Raw genomic sequence first — 24,100 nt, forward strand, 5'->3', positions numbered from 1 at the left:
ATACATTCCAACCGAATTCAAGTAGATCTTTCTTACTTTGTAAAAATGATGATGGACTCCTAAAAAGGAAGCATGAAGACGATAATGGCACTTCTACATCATTGATATCGAATTCATATGGTAATCTGGGTGAAGAGGATGTCTTCTACAGTGATTGTAACAGTGACTCTGAGGCTGTTGACAAAAGCATAGACTGTGATGAAGCACCTAACGCTGACAAGATCGAAGAATGTAACGGTGTCCTGAGACCGAAACGATGGAAACGACGTGTTATAATAAATAAATCTGATAACGCTTATTATGATCACTCGGACGATTGTGATATTAAAAGTATTTATAATAAACAAGCAAGTGAGATGGTGGTAGAAGAGATTGATTACACATCGTGGAAAGATCCAAACTTATTGGTTGACCGGCTAAGACTTCTACATGGCTCGCTTTGTGCAGGAAACTATTCGTGCATAAAAGAAATATCCTTCATACTCGAAGAACTGAGGAAAGCTGGCTACATACAATAATGGCTTATTTTACTTCTATTTGTATAATCTTAAGAAATAAATTAAATATTAAAAGTAAAAATTTAATGTTTTTATTTCTTGCATTCTGATTTCTAACTAAGACTTAGTTCTCGTAACTTGTGTTACCAAATGTGCTGCCTTTTGATGGTGCTTCCAAAATGTGCTTCCTTCTTTTTGTCGTATATGTGCTTCCAAATGTGCTGCCTTTTTTGATTGTGCTTCCAAAATGTGCTGCCTTTTTGATGGTGCTTCCAAAATGTGCTTCCTTTTTGTTGATGGTGCTTCCAAAATGTGCTTCCTTTTTGTTGATTGTGCTTCCGATTGTGTGTTGTTTCTATGATTGTGCTTCCTTTTTCGTTGAATGTGCTTCCAAATGTGCTTCCTTTTTGTGGATTGTGCTTCCAAATGTGCTTCCTTTTTGTGATTGTGCTTCCAAATGTGCTTCCTTTTTGTGATTGTGCTTCCGATTGTGCTTCCTTTTCTATGAATGTGCTTCCTATTGTGCTTCCTTTTTGTTGATGGTGTTTACAAATGTGCTGCCTTTTCGTTGTCGGTGCTGCCAAATGTGCTGCCTTTTCTTAGTCGGTGCTTCCAAATGTGCCGCCTTTTCGTAGTCGGTGCTTCAAAATGTGCTGCATTTTCGTAGTCGGTGCTTCCAAATGTGCTGCCTTTTCGTAGTCTGTGCTTCCAAATGTGCTGCCTTTTCGTAGTCTGTGCTTCCAAATGTGCTGCCTTTTCGTAGTCGGTGCTTCCAAATTTGCTGTTTTTTTTTTTGTTGATGGTACTTCTATTTTTTTAATGTTGTTTTGACTCTAGTATTTTAGTAAATTGTTATTGATTTGACTAGCGTATTATTCAAACCGGTTAATGTATAAAAACGAGTCCTAGACAGCAGGACGCTCAATTTGTTACTGCCGTCGACGGTGTACGGATCACCTAGTTTGTTTCTTCTGGTGCATAAGTCGCGTAACTGCCTGTTCTTGATCCTTCGATGGCATCTTTACCGACTTTAACGTCGTACTCGATGGAGGATGTACCATCGACAGATGTAAAGGATGATCGTCTGCTTGGGACTGTATTCACCAACACAAAGAAGAAAGATACACGCAAGCATAAAGCTAATGTTGGTGACATTGTGAGAATCTCCAAGCAGAAAGGTGTCTTTGAGAAAGGTTTCACGATGAATTGGAGTTCTGAACTTTTCCGTGTGACACATGTTCGTGAATCGGAACCTAGGACCTACTACCTCGAAGACTTGGACCACAAGCCTATTCGTGGTGGCTTCTATGCTGAAGAGATCCAGCCTACGATGTATCCGAACACATATTTGGTGGAAAAAGTTCTCAACCGAAGAAATGGCCGGTCTTTTGTGAAATGGTGGGGTTTCCCGTCTCAATTTAATTCGTGGGTAGCAGATACAGAAATCGAGAAGCGCTAAAGGTGAATAACACCTCATTTACATTTTTTTTTCAAGTACTTAGTCATGATTATTGTTTATACATACATTGCATTATTTAAAGTACGATTATCGCACAGGAATTATCTCATGTCATTTATGTAGTTGGGTAGTCCAAATATATTTTGGTTATTCAATTGTTCTAGCTCCTGTAGCATACGCCTGTTTTGTCTGCTGCGGGAGTGACGTCTGTGCTTGGGAAGAGGCTTTCACAGCAGCGCGTGTTCGGGCAGGAGGAAACACACAGAGCCACTCAGGGTGTTTGTGCCGTCAACCATAGGCTACGTCATGTTTTTGGAATGTGTTGTGCAGGATATTTCGAGCGAGTTCTGGGGTCACCGTAACTGCCGCCCAGTGGTGTGGGGGGGGGGGGGAGGGTGGGGGGGCTCTGACGACATCTCCATGCTAACGTGGTAGGTATAGAATTCATTCTGCTTTTGACCAAGCTCCAGTCAACATGGCTTCCACCAGTGTTTACGCGGAGAGTGTTTGCGATTGTAATTTAAACAGTGTTACGATGGACGATGTTCGGGAATTTGTAATGGAGGTAGTACGTCGCTACATAGGTATGGACTTTAATGATATACATTACCACCTTACATCCTCCACCCTCAACATTCTCGCTGAGTTCCCTGAGGAAGAGGAATTTATTACCTATTTATATCAGGCTGTTATGACCTGCATCGAGGCCGCAAAGGAAGCGCAAGAGGCGAACGAAGATGTGGATGAAGGAACGGATAGTGGCTTGGGGGATAGTGATGAAGACGAATTATAAATTTGTGTGTACTACGACACCAAAGGTTGTTACAACCAGTCTGACATTCAGCATCCTAGAGACAACATCAGCACTGCAGCCTTGCAGTCATACCTGTAGAACTAGCATCAGCCTTGCAGAGCTAGCACAGCTTCACACATCAGTTATCGTGAGTACTGGCAAAAATGACATTATTTCTCTGCAACATTCAGTGCCTCACATCACAAAAGGGGTATGTGGTTAAGCAACTTGCACCAATGTTCATCGTGGACGGTGATGTATTAAGGACCTACGAATACATATTCAAACCGTCATGTGACTGGTCCGAACTAGACAGGCTGTCGCAAAGCGAGAATCGTAAACTGACTTATGAAGTGCATGGACTCTCGTGGAACGAAGGTGAAGTGAGCTTTGACCAAATCTCATCAGTGTTATGTGTCATCATCAACCCTGAAGAAGGATATTTAGTGTACGTTCTAGGCGACAAACAAAAATTTATCTTGAGTGAACTTTGCAGTGCCAACATTGTTGATTTACATAATGAAAGAAACTGTCCTAGCTTGAACAAACTTTTAAAAGACTTATGGAAACCGCCTGGATAAATGTATAAAAATGTATGGAAAATTCCATTGCGCCCATTGTAATGTTCAGCTACTTAAAATTCTGGCTATTCGACCATCCATACTACTATGTATATTTGGGTCCCGAGTTAATGTTGCCTTTGTCACTATGATGTGTAGTGTGTGAATATTATGTGATTTTATTACTCGTTATTTACTTCTTTTAAATCATCGATTGTTCTTACCCCTTGCTGTTTGTAATAAGATTTAAATAAATATGTGTTTAACATTTACGTTGTTTGCTTTAATTTCAAAACATTTAATTGCCGCTATTATTGAATTGTAACTATAAGTTATTAGTCTCCTCAGCTAGAGTGATTGCTTTAATACATAAATTCTAACACTACCTTCGAGATGTCTTCCGCCACTACGAGAAGAGAGAGAGACTCTACACAACACCAATATTTTATAAATACTCTATCATATTTAATAAACATACATTAATAAATAATAATAATATGGCTACAGGTTCCAAACTTATCTCGACTGGTTACACTGGCACCATCCGGCGACAATACCTTGAATTAAAGATGGCCGACATTGGTGCCATCCGGTAGCGACTTTATGAATTAAAGATGGCGATGGTGGCGCGCTCCGGCGGTAACTTTAAGAATTAAAGATGGCGACGGTGGCACACTCTGGTAGCAACACTAGGAACTAAAGATGGCGATGGTGGCGTCATCTGGTATCGATTGTATGAACTAAAATATGGTGACGGTGGCGCCATCTACCAGCCAACTTGAGAACCAAGATGGCGGCACCTCTGGCAACTAATTTTTGAATTTGGCGCGCGATACTAGCGACATCTACCAGCCAACTTGAGAACCAAGATGGCGGCGCCTCTGGCAACTAATTTTTGAATTTGGCGCGCGATACTAGCGACATCTACCAGCCAACTTGAGAACCCAGATGGCGGCATGCGACACCTGCCTGCTGACTCCCTAACTAATATTTTGAATTTGGCGCCATCTGGTAGTCTGTGCTGGAATTAAAGATGGCGATGGTATAATAATAATTTGAATTTCATGCATTTGGGAAGGCAAAGACACCCTCCCCCCTTTTATCATAAAACTTGACGTCAGTACGTGGCATATATAGATTATTTATTCCACCATATCCCAATTGGTCTCGTGGTCTAGTGGTCAAGGTGTCCGCCTCGTAACCACGACATCCTGGACGTTTTCACGTCCCATGGATCGAATCCCAGCCTCAGCACTGAAATTATTTTAGTTAAAGAAAAAAAATAAAATAATCCCTGCTGCTATCTGGTGGCGACCAACAGAACTATATGACGTCACAAGATGGCTGCCTCCAGCAGACGAAAACAAGATGGCAGCCACCAGCAGACGAAAACAAGATGGCGGCCACCAGCAGACGAAACAAGATGGTGGTTGATGTTTACATCGAATTTTAAAAGTTCGAAAAAAAAATTCGAATCCAAGATGGCGTCCGTGACACAAAGTGCAACGGTGACGTCACGATTCGAAGTTGGTGGAAATTTCTAGAAATACAAAATGGCGGATGGATTAGCATGGATTGGCATACAGATTAGCATGGATTAGCATACAGATTAGCATAGATTAGCATACGGATTAGCATAGATTGGCATAGATTAGCATAGATTGGCATAGATTGGCATAGATTACCGTAGATTGGCATAGATTAGCATAGATTAGCAAGGTCAAAGGTCAAGGTCAAAGGTCATGATGACGTCATCCAAGATGGCCGCCGATGACGTCATCCAAGATGGCCGCCGATGACGTCATCCAAGATGGCGGGCTCCTGGCTCCTCCGCCTGTGCTTGAACCCCCTATTTCCAACTACTAACTATATAAATGTAGTAGTCAGAGAACGCACGGCGCGGGGGGGGGGGGGGGAACAAGGAGTACTTCACGACGACGTTCACCATCAGAGGCACGATGGGAGCCCAATGCGACCAGCGGTGATGTTGGAACTCGGAAAGAGAGAATTTATTGAACAGTGAATCTTGCTGAGCAAGAGTGCGACAAATGTTTTTGGTTTTTTGATGCCGCTGGCCACCGCAGTTGTATCTCGTCCAGAAATGTAGTTGAAAACATAATTTGCGTATATTTATTACACGCTTCAATTTTTTAAAGGATTCGAAATTAGAATTTCGTGACCCAGCTTTGGAGCATAAGTGTATTTGCAAAATGAGAACACATAAATGTGTTCGTTACCGAAGTGAGATGTTACACATCTCTGGCGAGTAGGTACTTCAAGACTCCACTCGCTCACTTTTTTTTGTTTAATAGGGTTTTGTGCATAGCCATATACACTTGGTGTTGCAAGGTTTTGTTTGAACTAGGCCAGCTATAGGGATGGTGGAGGCTAGATATTCCTTGTTTCAGAAAAATTACAAAATAGGAATATTATGAAAAAAAAGTCAGCAAAATTTGTCATTTGGATCGTGGAAAGTCAGAGAGATTTCCTACAGATTTGTGCGGACACTTTGTTGATGTGACGTATTTGCATTGTGGAAACGGTTTTAAAGAGCTGCATTTAATGAAAGCGGCATTTTAAACGAAGGGAATTGTGATTAAATCTTATTTGCCATCAGCAGGCGTGGTCGAACGTCTTGTCCGCGGTGTCTTGGGTGTTGCGATACAACGATTCTGAGAGGTATTCTTGAACAGGTGTCCGCATTCTGGAAAGTCCAGGAAAATCAGGGAAGTTAAGATTTTCCAGGGAAAGTTATTTATTTACTTGAAAACCTGAAACTTTCATGGAAATTCCCCAGTGGTAGAAGCAAATGTCATGATCCAGTCTGCCATCACCCAGACTGTGAAATAATTTTTTACCGTGCTTTAGTGCATACTAGTCATTCACGCTGTAAAATGCCGAACGAAAGGTTCTGTTTGATCTAGGCCAGCTGTGAGGGTGATGGAGGTTGAATTTTCTTCAATATTTTCAAGAATTTATAAATAATGTTAACAAAAAATGTGAGCGTGTCTTTCAGTACTCGTTAGAAATGTGTAACAACCTCGGTAACGAGCAAATTATTATGTTCTCATGTTGCAAATACACTTATAATATGAAACTCGGACACAAGGTTTAACGTAGAATTCTTTAAAATTATGCCTTGCGTGATAAATATATGCCAATTGTATTTTGAAACACATTTTTGAACACCAATCTCACGTAGTTTCCGCACCCGCCGCTAGATTTCGTTGCCGGAGCAGCTACGTCGACTATCGAATTAATCCATTTACAAGAGCGAAGTTTTTAACAATGTAATGAAAAGACTCCTTTAAAAGCGAAAAGACTTGAAAAAATACTAAACCTGATTTACGTCATGGAAATAGTTAAAATCTAAAACAGTTAATACCTTAAAGGTTCCCTTTGGCTTTGTAAACTTTGGTTTTGCGCCATTCGCCACAGATGGCTGCACCGTGGTTGCACATTTCCGTTCCATGCGACTTACGTTCCATTCGCGAAATCACTCCTAGCAAATGTCATTTATAACTAGAGCTAAGATGTCACACATAAAAAAAGACAAGGAATTTGTAATTTTGAGGATGAGTGAAGTATAGTTCATCCCAGATTCGCGTGTGCACGCGACGGCATGCCAGGTGTCGCTGCAGCTCCCAGCGCCTCGGGAAGAAGACAGAGGGACGCGGCGGCCCTCTTATCGCTGTCCTCGGGGCTCGTGGCTTCGCGCTCGTGAAATGTTTGCGCGCGCCGCGGCTTGTTTGCCGAAGGCTTCGCGGGAGTATGCGGACGGGCGGGCTGGTGTTTTGAAGCCCGTACATGGACCTCGCCGAGTCGCTGCCCGAGAAGCTGCAAGGCGCCAGGAATAGACTCCGCTGTCACCGCACAGCCGCACGTGTCCCAGCTGTCGCCGTCGACGTTAAAAAAAAATATATATATAGTGTCATCCTGAAGTGACAATTACGATCTACGAGCTATAATAAATTCTTTGACATCGATATTTTATTGATAATATTTCATGTTTCTTTCTGTGGGCTGCATCATCATGCCAATGGAAACGAAAAAAAAAATCGGTAAAAAGGGTAAGGGGAGGGGAATTATACCTATCAGTGCAGTATCAGTCGCTTATATTTTGGTACCAGCAAAATATTTGTGTTGCCAGTTCATTGGCTACTCACTTGTGAGACATCCCGAATGGGTAGCCTTGAATTTCGATGCTTCTTTGGTAAACGGTTTTTTTCATAAGCCCAGAGTCCTCCAGGTAAACTGAGATACAACAGCATAATATTCACAAAAGGTGTAAGAATTTGTATTTCAGCCTGTCGCGAAAGGAAACAGTGAAATCTTTTCTGCTTTAATGTTTGCATAGTAAAATCCTATTATTTATGTTCAAAAGTAATTTACAATTTCTGAAATTTCAATAAGTCTGTTCCTACGAGAATTGTTTAAGGGCCCCGCTTACCTGGGCGCATTTACGGTGTGCAGAGTTTCAGAAAAAACCACGTGATCTGAAAACTGCTCAAAATGCCAGAGTGGTGTCTGTTTACAAAAAACATTTCAGAATACGCTGAGAGCGTATGCGTAGTTTTGTTTCCGTATTTTGTAAAATTTTTTTAAAACTTGAAATAGCAAAAATGACTGTTTTCACAGATATTTTTAAGCATTAAATACCCTATACAGATTCTTGAAAGCATTTAAGGGACGTACATTTTACTTTATCTCCATTTCTCCGCCATGTAATTTTATAGTTACCACTTAAATCTCATAGTGGCCCTATGCATGACGAGAAGACTGCGCTCCAGTCAACAGCCTTGCGCTTAGAGGCGATACCCGTGTTAGAAGCACCAGCGAGTGTCGTACTTATCATCCCGTCTCACTGACAACAAATACACCCGTGACTAGGTAGGCCCCTTAACTTATTTTTTAGCACTATCTTTTATTAGCTTCATTTGTAACTAATTAACTAAGAAACTATGTGAACAAATCTTGTAAGTCAATTCAAACCTACTCCTAATTGTCCTATCTATTTGAAACTTTGTAAGTATATGTAATCCGGATAGCAATACAATAATTTGGTGCTATCGAACTGATCTGATGATGGTGCCAGCGGTGGATAGTGGAACTCTTCAATGGGTTCTAGTAAACCCCTTGAGTTGGGCTCAGTTGGTTTTTTTTAACGAGTCCCATACAGTACACTTGGTGACGAGGGCATTCGGATTACATATACGTGAAAAGTTTCAAATCGATACGACAATTGATGTGGCATCCTGTAAAGGGTACACAGGCCTTTGTGCCCTTTTTCCGACCATATTATTCTAACACGCCATATTGGTGAGAATACTCTGTGAAAATTTCAGCTCAATATCTCAACACTAGAGCTGTAGCACAGTTTTTGTAAACACATGTTTCATAGTTGTGAGCATGTTGAAACATAACATAACCTAGTGATACAGTGTTATTGTAGTTTGTGCTTTAAATTTTCATTATTAATTAACTAGTGATGAATATAAATGAACTAGTTGAAAAGAAGAGACGATTGACCCATAGGTATGTAAATAAGAAACGAGAAAATAAAAAATAAATTAGTCAAGTTCGAGATGAAGAGTACGTTACATACAAAGGTGAAGTAGTCCCATTAAAATATTTTACATTCGTTAGTGAATGCTGTAAAAATAGATGTTATGAACATTTCTCACTTCAAACCAGTGTAACTTATTTGACTCATTCTACAATGGGCAAAACAAGGCACTTCAAGATACTTACCTGTCAGTTTTTATAACCCTGTCTGCCAATATCAACATTGGTAACAACCAAAATAAACCTCGCCTCAAAACTTTGTCTTACTCCATGAAGCAGAATGGCACTCGAGTTATGGTGTGTCAAAAGTTTTTACTCACTATTTTTCAGATATCTGTTAAACGGCTTCGTGTTATTCAGCCTAAGTCCTTAGGTGGAGCGATTTTCAAGAAAGACGTGGTACTCACGATAACCGTCCACATAAGTTACATGATGATGATGTAGACTTTCTGAAGGCTCATTGACAACCAATACCTAGTGATTTTAGCCACTATTTTGCTGAAAAAACAAATCTAAAGTATTTTGAAAATCCATAACTCACTGTTAAAGGCCTTTTTGATATTTTTAGGATATGTTATCATGAAACGACCATCAGGCCTCTCAAACTTTCATATGAAAACTATCGTGAATTGTTTAAAAGTGATTTTAAATACGGGTTTACACATCTTAATATAGACATGTGATTTTCTTTGTGACTGTTCCCAAAAGCTGTTCAAGAGATGCAAACGAACCTTGCAAAGTGAATCTGGAATTCCACAAAAGGAAATACAAAAAAAAAAAATACTCTCTAAGGGCAGATTTTATTTTCAAGGCAGCCGATAATGTGTTTTACTTAGATATAGAGTTTGATTATGACCAAAAAAACCCTATTCCAGAGCTTACTGTGTACAGCCAGTTTTACAAAAGATGTGTTTGGCTATATGTCTTTAATGTTCATGTGTTTCACGACGATTCGTCGCACTTTTATTGTCACATGGAACCACAGGCGAATATAAACAGCAACTTTGTAGTGTCCTTTGTATATGAAATATTGAAGAAAAATCTGCAGAAGTTCCCAAACACCAAAAACAATCGTTTTAATGTCTGATGCAACGGGAGGACATAACCGGAATGGTACTGTAACTAAATTTTGCACCTGGTCTACAAAAACTCATGGAATAGAAGTGGTTCATTTATATCCAGTTCGTGGTCACTCATTCAGCCAGTGTGACCGTAACTTTGGGCTTGTTCGCTCAAAAATAAACAAAATGGAAGTAATTGGAAGTGCAAGACCTTGGTTATAAGCTAACATTACTTGTAGAGAAAATCCTTCAAGATTTGTAATGAAGATGGATCGAGCCTTGGTCAAAGATTGGGTAACGGCACTATCCAACTTTTTTCTTCCAGCACCAACATCTAAATTAAGGAAGTTCACTATAATGAAGTTTGTGATGATGAAGTACACTAAAAGTGGTAGTGTGTTGTGTTTAGAAAACTACTTCTCAATGTACTCATCATTTACCTACTTGGTAACATTCTGTTTAGAAACTCTGAAGAATTTTAACTAACAACCGTCCCCTTTACCACTGTGGTGCTTGTAAAATAGATTATATAAGAAGTTTGTGTACACACTTGTCCCAAAGAGACTGTTATTGGATTGAACAAATACTTCATGAGCCTAATCAGTAACATAGGCCACCTAACTTTTATAATTAGCAGATTTGATTTTTTAGGCCTCTTTAACCACCTATATTTATTTTTCTTCCACATACTTATTTATACACCCAATTATACTTTCTGAGTGTACAATGAATGAATATTAAAATGTTTAGATCTTAGAGTCCGCATAATTTAAACCTAACTTCTGGTTGGAAAAAGGGCACATAACACACATATTTTATTTAACTGTCTAATTAAAACTAGAATTTTTAAGACCAAACACACAATACAGATAAAACGTAAGTAGTTTTAAAACACTTATGATAAAAAATGAAATAAATAATGTATATCTTAAGAGTTATAAGTGTTTAAAAACTTTAAGGCTCATTATCTCAAAAGCAAATTTTGACTTATGTGTCTTTTTTCCGGATGCCACCTTAATTATAAGTAGGTTAAAATCGACCTCCAAGATTTATTTTCATACTTAATTAGTTAGTTAACATTGTTAGTAGGGTGTCTCGGGGCAAATGCAAAACGTAATTTAGAGTACACGTGAGAATCGCTTGAACAAAAGAAGGCTCCACTGTATTACCGCTCCCTCAAGTACTTACCATCGCGAGGAGGTTATTATTATTGAAAAAGCTTGCCTTTACAAACACACGCCTTGAAACCCGTGGTTACGTAGCGAAAGAGAGGCACTAACTCCACAATCAAATAACAAAACAGTTACAGATATAGTTACTCCTGCTTTTATGACTATTGATATATACATACACGTTAATTGTGCAGTTAAATATGAATATTTTTAATACTTTTAAGATATGAGTCCTTATTAAAATTAACTAAAACGATTAAAACAAATCCAGTTTGTGTTTGTTATTATAGGCACATTTTACCATTGAATTATGTAATTTATATGCCATGGGATCTGTGTTTTTGGTAATTTTCTTATGAATAAATTACAGTTTTTGTTTTAAACATAACTTCACTGCATGGCAAAAAAAATTATGATTAATTTTATTGTTACATGACAGGAGTAAGCAGGCTATAGCGTGTTTTAAGTTTTTTAAATCTATAATTTATTTCTTCATTAATTTAAAAATGAAGCTGTAAATTTAAAATAGGTACTTTGCCATATTTTTAGTAGTTTCTTTATTTGAGTTAACGTGAGTGACATGCTCATTAACGGTTAATTACACCAGCGGTGACGTCTCTTCAGTCGCAGCGTCTGCTTCCGGAGCCGCTCTCCTGGGTGCTGATGGAGGCGAGCCGCCGTAGCTCCATCTCCGCAGTCGGATTCTCAATCTCCGGTTAGAGCGCGTCGCTCTGAGTCGACGCTCGTCCGACTCCTCTCTGTCGTCCACCTCTGCGTAGCATCTGTGCTCTCGCCTCTTGATATTTGTCGAACAGCTTTTTCAAACTAGTATCTGTGTAACTGCCTGTTTTATATGAGTGTCGGGCAGTGGCGGTTATATGGGGGCGATCTACCCCCCTCCCCTTCCCCGTATTACTCCCTCCCCCCCATCCTAGAACTAAAAAAAATATATATAATATGTTTGTATAGCAAATATAATCTACTCCAACGCCACCGACTGCTGAAGTAAATTAATTTTTTGGTAAATATTTATCTTTTTTTTTCATTTTTAGTGCTATGTGCAATTTTTTTATAACTTAATACTCTTAAAATAGAAAAAAATATATATTTGAAGACATCATAAAGTATGTACACTAAAATTCTATTTTCACATAAATTTATAAATAAGTAGTTGTTTGAAGATCTAGAGATTATGTTAATACAATAAAAGTGTCTATTTTTATTGAGTTTATTGACCAAACTGCTTTTTTTTTTTTTTTTTTTTTTTCATTTTCTTAAAATATTTTTGATAATCAAATTTCAATGATTAGGATATAGTGAAAAAATAACAATATTGGAAACTATAGTGAGTAGCAGATACGTTAAAATGACATGAGGTCTAGGTAGTTACTGGCATGCACATTTTGTTGGTTATTAAGAAAAATAAATTTCTCATTTGACTTATTTACTCGCTTTTACTTGTGAGCTGAACTGGAGTTCTGAAAACTCACCTTTTTATACAAATCGCTTAATATTCCATAACTTTACACGGAAATACATATTGATACGAGGATACCGTAGATAAGGCAAAAAGGCAGACCAGCCGGCCAGCAGGAGATCCAGGGGAGGCCCCACCTTCCGGACACGTAGCGCCCTTCCCTCTGCGGTAAGGCTATTAGGAGCGGCGCATCTCTCCCTGTCTCTCAAGTATTCGGCACGATCCCAGAGCCCCGTCTGCATGAAGTGTCGTAACTAGAACGCCATTGTTCTTGGAGCGTCTAACGACGTGACACTTTGGAGTGCTGCGAGACCTTTCCAGGCCGGAACTTCGCAGGTATATAAGACGTCGCCGGCCTCCGGCGCGAGTGCGACAGAGACTGGTGGTGACACTGGCGTGCGAGCGGGACTGGTGAGAGCAGTGCAGTGAAGCGGGCGAGTGACCACTTGGCGAGCGATAGCGGGCGGCGAGCTTCGTGTGCGAGGATTGTTGCATCAGAAACCGAAGCATGTGCGGTGGACGAGTGAGTAGTGCGAGGCAAGTGTGCTAGGACATAGGTGCGCAGCAAGAGACGAGCAGTAGAAAGAGCCACTGTCATGCCAAGCGCGCGTGGGGAGAGTAAATTGTGGACTTAATGAAACAGAGATTAATTTGTGAACAGACAGTTCAGTTTTTATAACTTAATAATAGTGTAAATATTGATGAATAAATATTTATTTAATTTGGCTATTTTTTCCGGAACGGTTTTCCCACTCGTAACAATATGTTGTTACAAACTGAATATTCTATTTCTTGAATTTCAGCTTCCTTTCCTATTTTGAATTCTCTTTCCCGATTTCTCTACCTTCGTTTTCGTGCACTTGAAACAAATCATGACTTTTAGTTAGATTTTTTTAAAGTGGAGAAATTAAATAAAAAGGGGTTTTATTATATGAATTCTTTTATTTCATTGTTAATTTTAATTTAATTTCAATTTTTTCAACGATTCTGTAATCAATGTCTATCCGCAAGTTTTTTTAAAATTTTATTTTATGTTTTTACAATAAGTGTACTTGTACAGGTTTTGTTTTTCACTTATCAACTGCAACTGCTAAATGGCCAGAGGTTAATTGACTAAAAAAGGTCCAGTTTGTAGGATAACCAGCCTCACCATTAGCAAAATAACAGCGCACAAAACATATCGACATTTCAAGCTAACTGGATTTAACAACACTTTACAGTAATTTTTAGTCAATTAACCTCTGGCCATTTAGCAGTTGCAGTTGAAGATAAGTGAATGTATATTTATAAAACTTACTTACTATATTTTATTTCAGTGCAGCCACAAGTTTGTCGAATTACTTGGCTCGGAGGGTGAATGCATTTTCTTTAGGGTTAATTGGGTAAGGTGTGTGTGTACAGTGTGTTGAAAACTAAGCTTATTACGATGTTCGGCGGGCGATAGAAGCTTTCCAAAAGTTAGAACGCTAACTGCGGCGTGAGTCAAGTGTATTTTAGGCTTGTGATCGTGATGTAGCGCTAGTTACTAATTAGAGCCGCACGATACGCTCGAACAAGATCCAGTAGTTGACACACATCTGAGCGCGGCACTCGCACGGGCGTTTCATCGTGTGGGCGAGCTCGGGAACAGAAAATAATCGCCTGCCACGTTCCGCACAGTTAAGTCAAATTTGGGCTAAGCCATGTTCTGTTGTAAGTAATACTTCAGACGTAGAACCAATTTTTTGATGTGTGAAATCTTAGCTTTCTGTATGCGGAATTTTGTAGGAGTGATTTCGTGAATAGAACGTTAATGTGTAACCACGCAGCTTCAATCTGTGGCGGATGGCAGGAGCCGAAGTTCACAAAGACAAAGGGAAACTTTATATTATTAACTGTTAAATGAATTTTAACAAGCTGCGCAATATTTAAATAAAATTCCTTGTCGCGAATCAGGTCCAAAGCTGGGGTTTAGTATTTTTTTTTCAAGTCTTTATTCGCTTCTATCGGAGCCGTTACATTACATAGTTTAACCTTTCGCTCTGCAGACCGAATGATCTTAATAGTCAACGTAGCTGCTCCGGCTACGAATTCTAGCGGCTCGGCATTATTTTAAAGAATTCTACTTTAAAATTTCATGCCCGCGTTTCGTATTACAAGTGTATTTGTAACGTGAGAACACGTGAATTTGCTCGTTAGCGAGGTTAGACGTTTACACATCTCTTTTTAAATTTAATTGTCTTCCAACTTCACTGTACGGCCGTCCTCAGTGGCGCAGTGATTTGGAGCGCCGACATTGGAGCGAGGGTATCTTAGTTCCGTAAGTCAGGCAAGGCATGAAACAAGGGGGCGTCAGTAAGCGCAGTGATTGTAGCGAGATGGCGCGGTTGTGAACACTAGACTCGCATTCCAGAGGATTCGGGCTCGTACCGTGGACCGGCCATCCTGATGGTGGTTTCCCCACAGTTCCCCGAAACTACCCGCAGTCAAATGCTTGTTACAACAGGTCATGACCGGTTCATTATCCAATGTCCCTGTTTTGTGTGTTATGTTATCGTTTGTTAAGACGTTAAAAATAACACTGTCAGAAACTTCCTTCTGAAATTTGCACATCTAAAATTTATTGTTATTTTCGTAAATTTACCATCACCCAGTTCCCTTACTGTTTACATGAATCCACAAAAATAATCTTGGTATACATATAAAACATTCAAACACTTGTTAATAATACTACAAGTAAACTGTAATTTATTTCACTTAGCTAGGTGTTTATTCTGCTGTTAATACTGAAAAATCATAACTTTAATGTCAGAATAAGGCCCAGTTTCTACTAAGATTCAACTATCTGAAATAACGAAGAACTCTCGATTTATTCGAGGTGATTTCTTCATCGAAAAATCCGGAAATTTACTGTAATTTCTGACAGTGAGGGGTTTGCCACATCTGCGTGATTACATGGTAAGTGTATGAAGCCTCCCCCCCCTTTTTTTTCAGTTAATTGTTGCGCCATATTGTTTGGACGCCCAAAACATTGGCTGAAGTGTAGTGGTTTAACGACGGGGATTCTAATTCATAACCATCATCTGACGTTGTCAAGCACCATTTCCGCAATACTTTGGGTGACGTTAAAATGTGGCTTAAAGTGCGTCACAGCATGCCGTCTCCGGAGACAGTTCATAACTCCGTGATTCCAAAAAAAAGCGAAATGTCGTACGAATGTCAGGCAATAAATGAAGTTTAAAGCGCACATATTGGGGGCAGGTAAGTTTTTCAGAGAACAAACTCAAACGTGCTGAGAACAGAGCGGACTCAGTTTAGTATGGACTGTCACATGTAACTTGTCTCGGATTTGACATTTCTCAAACGAAGCACCAGTAGTACCCATTCCCCAAATGTTACTTGCAAAGCATCACGTGATCCAGTACGCTAGAACCTAATACCGGACAACTCCAACATTTTTGTGTGAAAACCTGGCGTTGCTTGTCACGCCAGTCCACTAGATGGCAGAGTATGTTCAGTATGACAGTGTATCTGTTTAATACATAATATATGGTGTCACCATTACGACCAAGGAAATAGTTTTATTTATTTTTTCTAAGAAAAACTTTATTTAATGAGTATTCAATTTTGTAGAGGAAATGGCCCCCCCTGTGTTTCAAATATCTTTAAAAAAATGTTAATCATGTTTGACACTTAAAAGTATAATAAATAATTGCAACAATTCTGTCCATAACTTTTTTTTTGTCACACACTCGCCTGTGTTGTTAGTCTCCAATGTATTCGAAGTTCTGTTTGTTTGCAAACACGACAGCCTTACAGCGAGAACAGCACGGAAGGGAAGCCGTATCAGGCCTCGGCGTACCCGGCATGCCCCGCGCGGCGGTGCTTCCCCCGACGTCTCGTGCCCCGCTTGTTCCGACGTATTTAACTCGCGCTAATCGCATTGCCCGCCCATGGCGGTGTCCGCGAGTGTGAGGGCGGGGGGAGGGGGCCAGGGGAGTCGAGCCGCGCACCTCTACAGCCCTCGTCACACGTCGCAGAGCCGCGTCAGGGGCCACGTCAAGAGGCTCTGGTCGCGGCTGGCGACGCGTGGGTGCTCGTGTTGCGACCTCCCCGGAGTGCGGTGCGATGCGAGAGAGGACGCAGAAGGACAACGATGTGGGTGCCGCCCTGCGAGTCCTGGACCGGGTGCTGGCCGCGTCCATGTGGCAGATAGTGGAGGAAGAGCGGCAGCTGGCCAGGGTAAGGCCTATTGACCGACCGTCACGCTGTTGGCGACGGGAGCCGGCGGCTCCCACTGCGAGGATTGGTTGTCGGGTTGTCCATACTCTCTTTGTATTCTGATGTTTTGTGTCTGTTCTGAAGTTGAATTCAACTGGTTAGAAATTGGATAGCAAAACAAATCGTAGCTGTATCAAGGCTAACATGCTATATTCGCTTAGAAGAATCGTAAAGACGCCATCATGTAGTGAGTATTGGTAAACAAACAAAAAAACCAACACATCTGCGAGAAATTTAGCTTTGAACCTCATTATAAACAAAACTTGCCTTTTCTACGCAGTTCTGAAAGGAGGTTGAGGGGTCGTTCTCATTTTGACTTCAAATGTTTAACGTGGCAAAGATTCTACCTACACACAAACTCCCTTATTTCTCACCCCCATGGCAAAGGACCCTCTCAGCTCATGTCTGCGTCGACATCGTAGGTGTCAAATCACCTTTTAGGAGGCGGTTTGTTAGGGTTCCTCGAACGAGCCTTCAGTGGTGCAGCCGATCTGTGTTTGTTCCAGTTCCCTTGAAACCGTCACGTCTAAATATGCCCCAAATTATTTGTATGGGACTGTCTCACAGTGATGATTCAGAATTTAACAATCTTTTGGGCTGCATGTTCGTCACGGGAAAAAAAAGTTGTAAACATATGTATATACAACTTGTGGACTAAATGTTTCCCAAAGCTGGCATATGCCTTTAATAATAAAGTACCTACAGTAACCGTCAAAAGTTAGGATCATTACGAAATTCGTACAAGACGTACCTGGCCATAAACATTGGGTGCAATCTTTTTAAATATATTATTCCATTGTTGTTTTCGTGAATTTAAATTCTTAAAATAGGTTTTTTGGTTTACAAGTTACGTAATTCTACAGGTTTTGCGAAAATATAATTTTAGTTCATTTTGTTATTTGGAAAAATATGTAGACACAATTTTTCTGGTATCTTAGCGATATATATATGTGCATATTTATATTGATTGATTGCACCTTGATACGTACTTAAAAGAAAATTAAAACAAAGGACACAAAATTTCCATTCATATTTTTCTTAATAATTTGAAATTAACCTTTGAAGAAAACTCTGTTCAAATTGTAAAATGATTTTTTTTAAAATACAAACTGAACCAACGAGACTGTGTTTGGTGAGGCCGGAAGTAAACTAACGAAATCTGAAAACCACATAAACTGGCTTAAGAGTTTGTATGTAAATTATATATTTTTAAATTTTGGGAAATTTAAAGCTATTTTAAAACATTTTTTCTTAATTTTAAACAACTATTTGCAATTTTTTCAGTATTTATTTAAATTAAAAATTTAAAGTACATATCGAAAGGTAGTATCGTGTGTGTGTGTGTGTGTGTGTGTGTGTGTGTGTGTGTGTATATATATATATATACACATATACATACCTACCAGAAATATATCGTGTCTACATGCTTTTCCACATAATAAAATGTAAAACCTTTTATATTCTATAATTTGTAAACTAATAAACAATTTTCAATAATTAAAATTAATAACACGTTTTTATGAAAACGAGGTAAGAGTGTATTAAAAAAGATTACAATGAATGTAAACGGACAGGAACGTTTATTTAGAATTTCGCAATAGTCCTTAACTTTTTTGACGGGTAGAGTACGATGGAACAGGGAGCGTCTGTCTGTATAATTTTAACTGAACACATTTCTACAACCGCCTCAAAACTTGTCGCTGCCGTGCAACGATATAATTGAAATAATTATGGTAACACTAATATTATTCCATACTTTTTATGACTGTTTTTACCCCTAATTTTTTCAATTAAATAATTTTACGTTTATGACTAGTTATACGGTGGTTGTAGAATGTTGTTCATTCAAACATTATCCAGACGCTTAGTATTCCATAAATATTTTCTCTATTATTTGCAACAAAAAAAAGGTTCGTCAGCTGCAGCTTCAAAGACCAATTTATACCAACCTTGGGGAGCAGCAATATCAAAATAAATATTATGTTTTCAATTTTTTTTTCGTAATAAATTTGTAGTCGAAGTTTGTCGGTCGAATTCTGACTCATTGTGTGTATCCTATAAATACATAACATCATTTACTACGGTCTCAGGAACAATAAGCATAGAGGAGTAACTTCGATAACTTCGATTGCTTCACATCAAAATGTTTACTTTAGGGGTTTCATTTGGCTGTGGGTTTCGAATCCCAGAACCTGTGTGATTAATCCCGTTTCCACATTCGAAGATTGATTTTTGACTTGTGCTGCGCATGGACATCATTATTGGGCTAAGATTGGCCAACGTAACTGTTTTTGAGCAGTAGTTTCAACAACGACATCGTAATTTTTTTTTCGAACTTCAAAATGCGCACGCTTTTGTTAACAATTTAAAATTCCAAGTTGTATTTTTATGCAGTACATTTTTCAATGTCTTAGTCATGAAATATCAAACTGCATTAAATTAAGACAACACAGTAACATGATATTTTATAACCTCAACGGTAGGCCAGCAGTGTGTACTAGAACACGTTCAATTTTGGGGCCACCAATGTTTTACTGCGCAGTTTGCGCGTGATGATTGTCATCATGAGTGTGTGGTTGAGCCACATGCATACCTGCCAATCTTTCCGATTTTTCCGGAAGTCTTCCGAATTATAACTGATCTTTACGATTTTGTGAAATTGTCTGAATTCTTCCTATTTTTGTAATTAAAATAGCTTCGTGGTAAAAAAAAGTCGGTGTATCGCGTGTTGTGCTCATGGCTATCGATTGTTTTTTTTTCTCGATTACACAGTTCTACAGAGAGTACGTCGTCGCTTGTTTGTTAGACGGTTAGTTAAGATAGGTAATTTTGATTTATAATTTACGAGCTGATATTACGTATTAAAATTTGAATTTCAAATACATTTAACCTGGCAAAATACGCTGTGGTCAACGAGTGCAACGTGAAACCACTGTTTACGAATTTGTTTACTTTGTTACCGGCTATTGCCATTGCCTCGTTTAGGCGTTTGTGACAGGTTATGAAGCACAAACTGTCTGCATTAAGTTTTCAAATATGAGTACGAAAAAACAATATTATTACCAGACATTCCATGATACGTATAGTGCAGTGTTTTGATGCATTTTAAATTCTGACAAAGGGGAAAGGTTTGGCTTTTGTAAGATATGCAGATGCGACATCAACATATCGCATGGCGGTAAAATTGACATCAGCGTGCACATAAAAAGTGCGAAGCATTTATCCAAAGTAAAATGCCAAGAAGATAATCACAAACTTTCAAGGTTCTTTGTTAAATCTGGGGGTGCAGATCTAGACATTACGCGTTTATTTACTTCGTTTTTGATAGAGCATAACATTCCTCTAGCGGCCGCAGATCATGCAGGTTGTCAAAAAAATGTTCCCAGACTCGGAAATTGCCAAGAAATATGGATGTGGGCGTACCAAAACCTCTGCTATTATGAAAGAGATGGCTTCGGATGCAAAATCCGGTGTGTTTTCAGTCGCAACTGATGGTAGCAACGACGCTAGTTTTAAGTTGTATCCTATTGTAGTTACGTTTTATGATGAAGCACAGCATAAAATTTTAAATGTTGTTCTTTCCATTCCTATTCTGGAAGGTGACTGCACCGGACGGAATATTGGTAATTTAGTGCTTTCCCAATTTGTATGTAATGGTATTCCCATTGAACACTGCATTGCATTTCGCTCAGACAATGCAGCAGTTATGATAGGGCATAAAAATGGTGTCGAAGCAGTGTTGAAGGAAAAACACCCTGGACTTATTGGGATTGGCTGTGTTTGTCATTTAATAAACTTAGCTGCAGAAAAAGCTGCATCTTCTCTGCCAGTAAAAGTCGATGACATTCTTGTAGACATTTTTTTATTATTTGGAGAAGAGTTCCAAGAGAAAAGAAAGGTTACACAAGTTTCAAGATCTGCCTGATACAGAAGCCAAGAAAATTCTGAAACATGTGTGTTCAAGATGGCTTTCTCTTAGAAGTTTGCTGAGGGTTTTTGAGCAATGGCAACCATTACTTAGCTTTTTTAAGGCAGAGGTATTAAATCAGAAACAATCTGTGTGTCTAACCTCTTACAAAATTCCTAAGCTTCAACAGTCATCCTGTGCAAGCTCAAGTGGAGCCCATCAAGGCCTAGATAAAGAGACAGAGAAGAAAAGGAAACCAAGTTCTGTTTCCTTTACCAGCCATAAAAAAGGTGCTTCACCTTCGGCAAAAAATGATGTTCCTATTCTGAAGAATGAAAGTCCTTTTATGAATCGAGAAGAAAAACTATTTATGTTTCTTTCTTCTGATCTCAATAAAGCACTGTGTGCATTTCTCCTAAGTGTTGTGCCTTCATTTGAAAAACTGAATGTCATTCTTCAATCATCACCACCTCATATTCACATTTTAAGAGAACTGTTTGATTTTTTAAGAGAATTGATTTCAAACTTTGTTAAACCAAGAACTGTAAATAGTTGCTCATTACTTGAACTTGACTACCATAGTGTCCAGAATCAAAAAGATGACGTGGATTTAGTTATTGGATGTCAACCATCTAGAATTGCACGAACACTTGTGACTACCGTATTTACCCGATTGCAAGACGACTTGAATGCAAGACGAGGTCAACTTTTTAACCTTTATAAACCAGAAAATAGTATAGATAACAAGCTATAAATGAACATTTTACATAACATATGTTCGACAGCCTTTCTTTATAAAAGAACTTGATGTTCCTCGCCTTTCAACACTATCCATTTTAGGTTCCCGCAATTTACCGCATTTGTTTATTAACGAAAATAAACAATTTCGTTTACATAGAATAACATTGTTCAAACGTATACAACACTTTGGGTTCCTAAAATTGTTACAGCGCTCGCAACATAGTGGAGATATCATGTACTACAAAATTCAGCATGAGAAATGACCTGGTTTACCAACTCCCAAGTCTAGGTTTCACGTCTTCTTTCGTGCATACTTTATCTATGGCGTGAGCGCAAATAAACAAAGCATGGCGACTAGTACCGTAGATGTTTTTTATAATCTTTTTGCGTACAAATTAGCTTGAAATTGTACTGTATTTTTCATTAAATGATTATAATGTTAATAGTTATTTATTGCCTGTACCCATAAAAGTAACCATAAAAGTAATTTCCACATTGTATTAGCCTAAAAATGTGGGACAAACTACCATCAAAAATCAAGATTTTCAAATGCAAGACGAATGTGAAATTTTTTACCGTTGCCGGGAGAAAAAATAATCGTCTTGCATTCAGGTAAATACGGTACATTGTTAAAAAATTTCCCATCAGAAATGCAGTGTTGAAGAATGCAGAAGTGGCAAGAATGAAAAATATTCAGGATTCCAGCTTTTCATCCATTCACTATTTTGTGGAATTGTTTCCTTTTATTCTTTTTGTTCAAGAAGGCGAATCAAGAGATGCATCTATGGATAAAGTGACAAAACAATTCTCAGCTCTTCAGATCGATGATATTTCGGGCATTGTTGCCACGGAAGAGAGTGAAGATGTGAATTGGGCTAAGTTAGCCAAAATTCGTGGTGTTGATGGTATTTTGAAATATGATAAAATTTGTAGAATAATGCTGTCAATACTTTCCATTCCACACAGCAATGCGGAATGTGAATGGATTTTTAGTTTGGTGAAAAAGAACAGAACACAGTTCAGATCCTCCATGCCCAGTGACATTTTAGAATCCCTTTCAATATTGAAGACAAGAAAATAAAATTTGTGTTATCAACAAAATTTTAGTTCTGAGTTCTTAAAGAGAGCAAAGAAGGCAACAGTTGCTTCTTTAAAGCCACAGTGCTCCAGTGCTCCAAATTAGCTAACCATTTATTTATTTTTCTTCTTATAATCCACATTGTTTGACTATGTTATATTAATTTTCTGGCAAAATTCTTATCGGAAGCCAAGATAGATTTTGTGAGTTGTATTCTGTGAAATATTGTGCTGATCTTCAAGTATCACAGTCAACAGGTAACAACACACAAATATTTTTTAATGTAGCTATAGCTTATTTGATAGTGGGTGATTTGTGTAATTTAGTTGTATTTTAGCAGTAAAAGTCTGCATTGTAGCCATATAGGTAATTTTTTTTTGTCGAAATTGGTAATTTTATTTGTGTTTAATAATCTTCCTAATTCAGATTTTCATAGGTTGGCAGGTATGCACATGTGTTACTTCAGGCGTCACGGGTTCAACTCCTCCACACATGAACGCAGACCTCCGTTGTTCAATCGGATGCACACCGGCTTCTGGTGCGAGTTGTTCTGCGAGTACATGGTAAAAAGATATCGTGATGATTAAATAAAAATGTGAGTGAATATTCGCCGGAGATATGCAATATCTAACCTCGGTAACGAGCAAATTCTTATGTTTTCATGTTACAAATACACTTATAATACGAAAATCGGATAAAAAATGTAACGTAGAATTCGGTTTAAAAAAATGCCTAGCGTGATAAATATACGAAAATTGTGTTTAAACTAAGTTTCTGGACACTAACCACACGTAGTTACCGCACCCGCAACTAAAATTCGCTGCCAGAGCAGCTACGTCGACTATCTAATCATTCAATTTGCAGATCGAAATTTTAATCTATAATGAAACGATCCCGATAAAAGCGAAAAAGACTTAAATATACTATATCCCGGCTTTCAACCTGTTTTACAAGGAAATAGTTAAAATCTTGTTAAAATTTATTGAATACTATAGAGTTTCCCTTTGGCTTTGTGAACTTTGGTTCGCGCCATTTGCCACAGATGGCAGCACCGTGGTTACACATTTCCGTTCCATTCACGAAATCACTCCTACCAAATGCCGTATACCGAGAGCTAAGATGTTAAACATAAAATAGAGCACATGAAAAAAGTAAGACTTCCGTACAAAATTAATCTGGTTGAAGGCGTCTTTTGTGGCCTGAGCGTCTTTACCAGATCTTAGCTCCACGCACAGTGAACAAAGGTAAGATCTTTCTCTTGCTGGTTGTTTGGGTCATCGTTTATCGCTCCGCGTCACGTTTATGTGACTAACAGGGGGTTCAAGCTGAGCCTCTCCCTCCCCTACCCTCCCCCCCCACCCACACACACCGGCACGACTCACGCCGGAGTCACAATAGTGCGACGGACGCGACGCGGCTGCAAAATAACGCCTTGTTGTGAACATGCGTAGTTTTTACCTGTGCGACAAACAAAAATAAAATTATAATATCTAAAAAATTTCTGGCCATTACATACACACCAGTTGTACG

The 24,100-nt window shown here is 38.8% G+C and overlaps 1 protein-coding gene across 4 annotated transcripts in view; it reads left to right on the forward strand.

Moving 5' to 3' along the window:
• The window catches only part of LOC134535821 (rhotekin-like), a 334,139-nt gene that overhangs the window by 155,502 nt on the left and 154,537 nt on the right, over window positions 1-24,100 (forward strand). The window contains exon 1 of one of the 4 annotated variants that reach the window (XM_063375157.1): window positions 16,485-16,805. The exons of the other annotated variants lie outside the window; for them this stretch is intronic. Coding sequence (XP_063231227.1) covers window positions 16,692-16,805 — 114 coding nt within the window. The 5' untranslated portion in view covers window positions 16,485-16,691. Of the gene's footprint in view, window positions 1-16,484; window positions 16,806-24,100 lie in introns of those variants that run through there. 4 annotated transcript variants of the gene reach the window in all.

Source organism: Bacillus rossius, chromosome 1 (genome assembly GCF_032445375.1).
Source record: "Bacillus rossius redtenbacheri isolate Brsri chromosome 1, Brsri_v3, whole genome shotgun sequence".
Lineage (NCBI taxonomy): Eukaryota > Metazoa > Arthropoda > Insecta > Phasmatodea > Bacillidae > Bacillus > Bacillus rossius.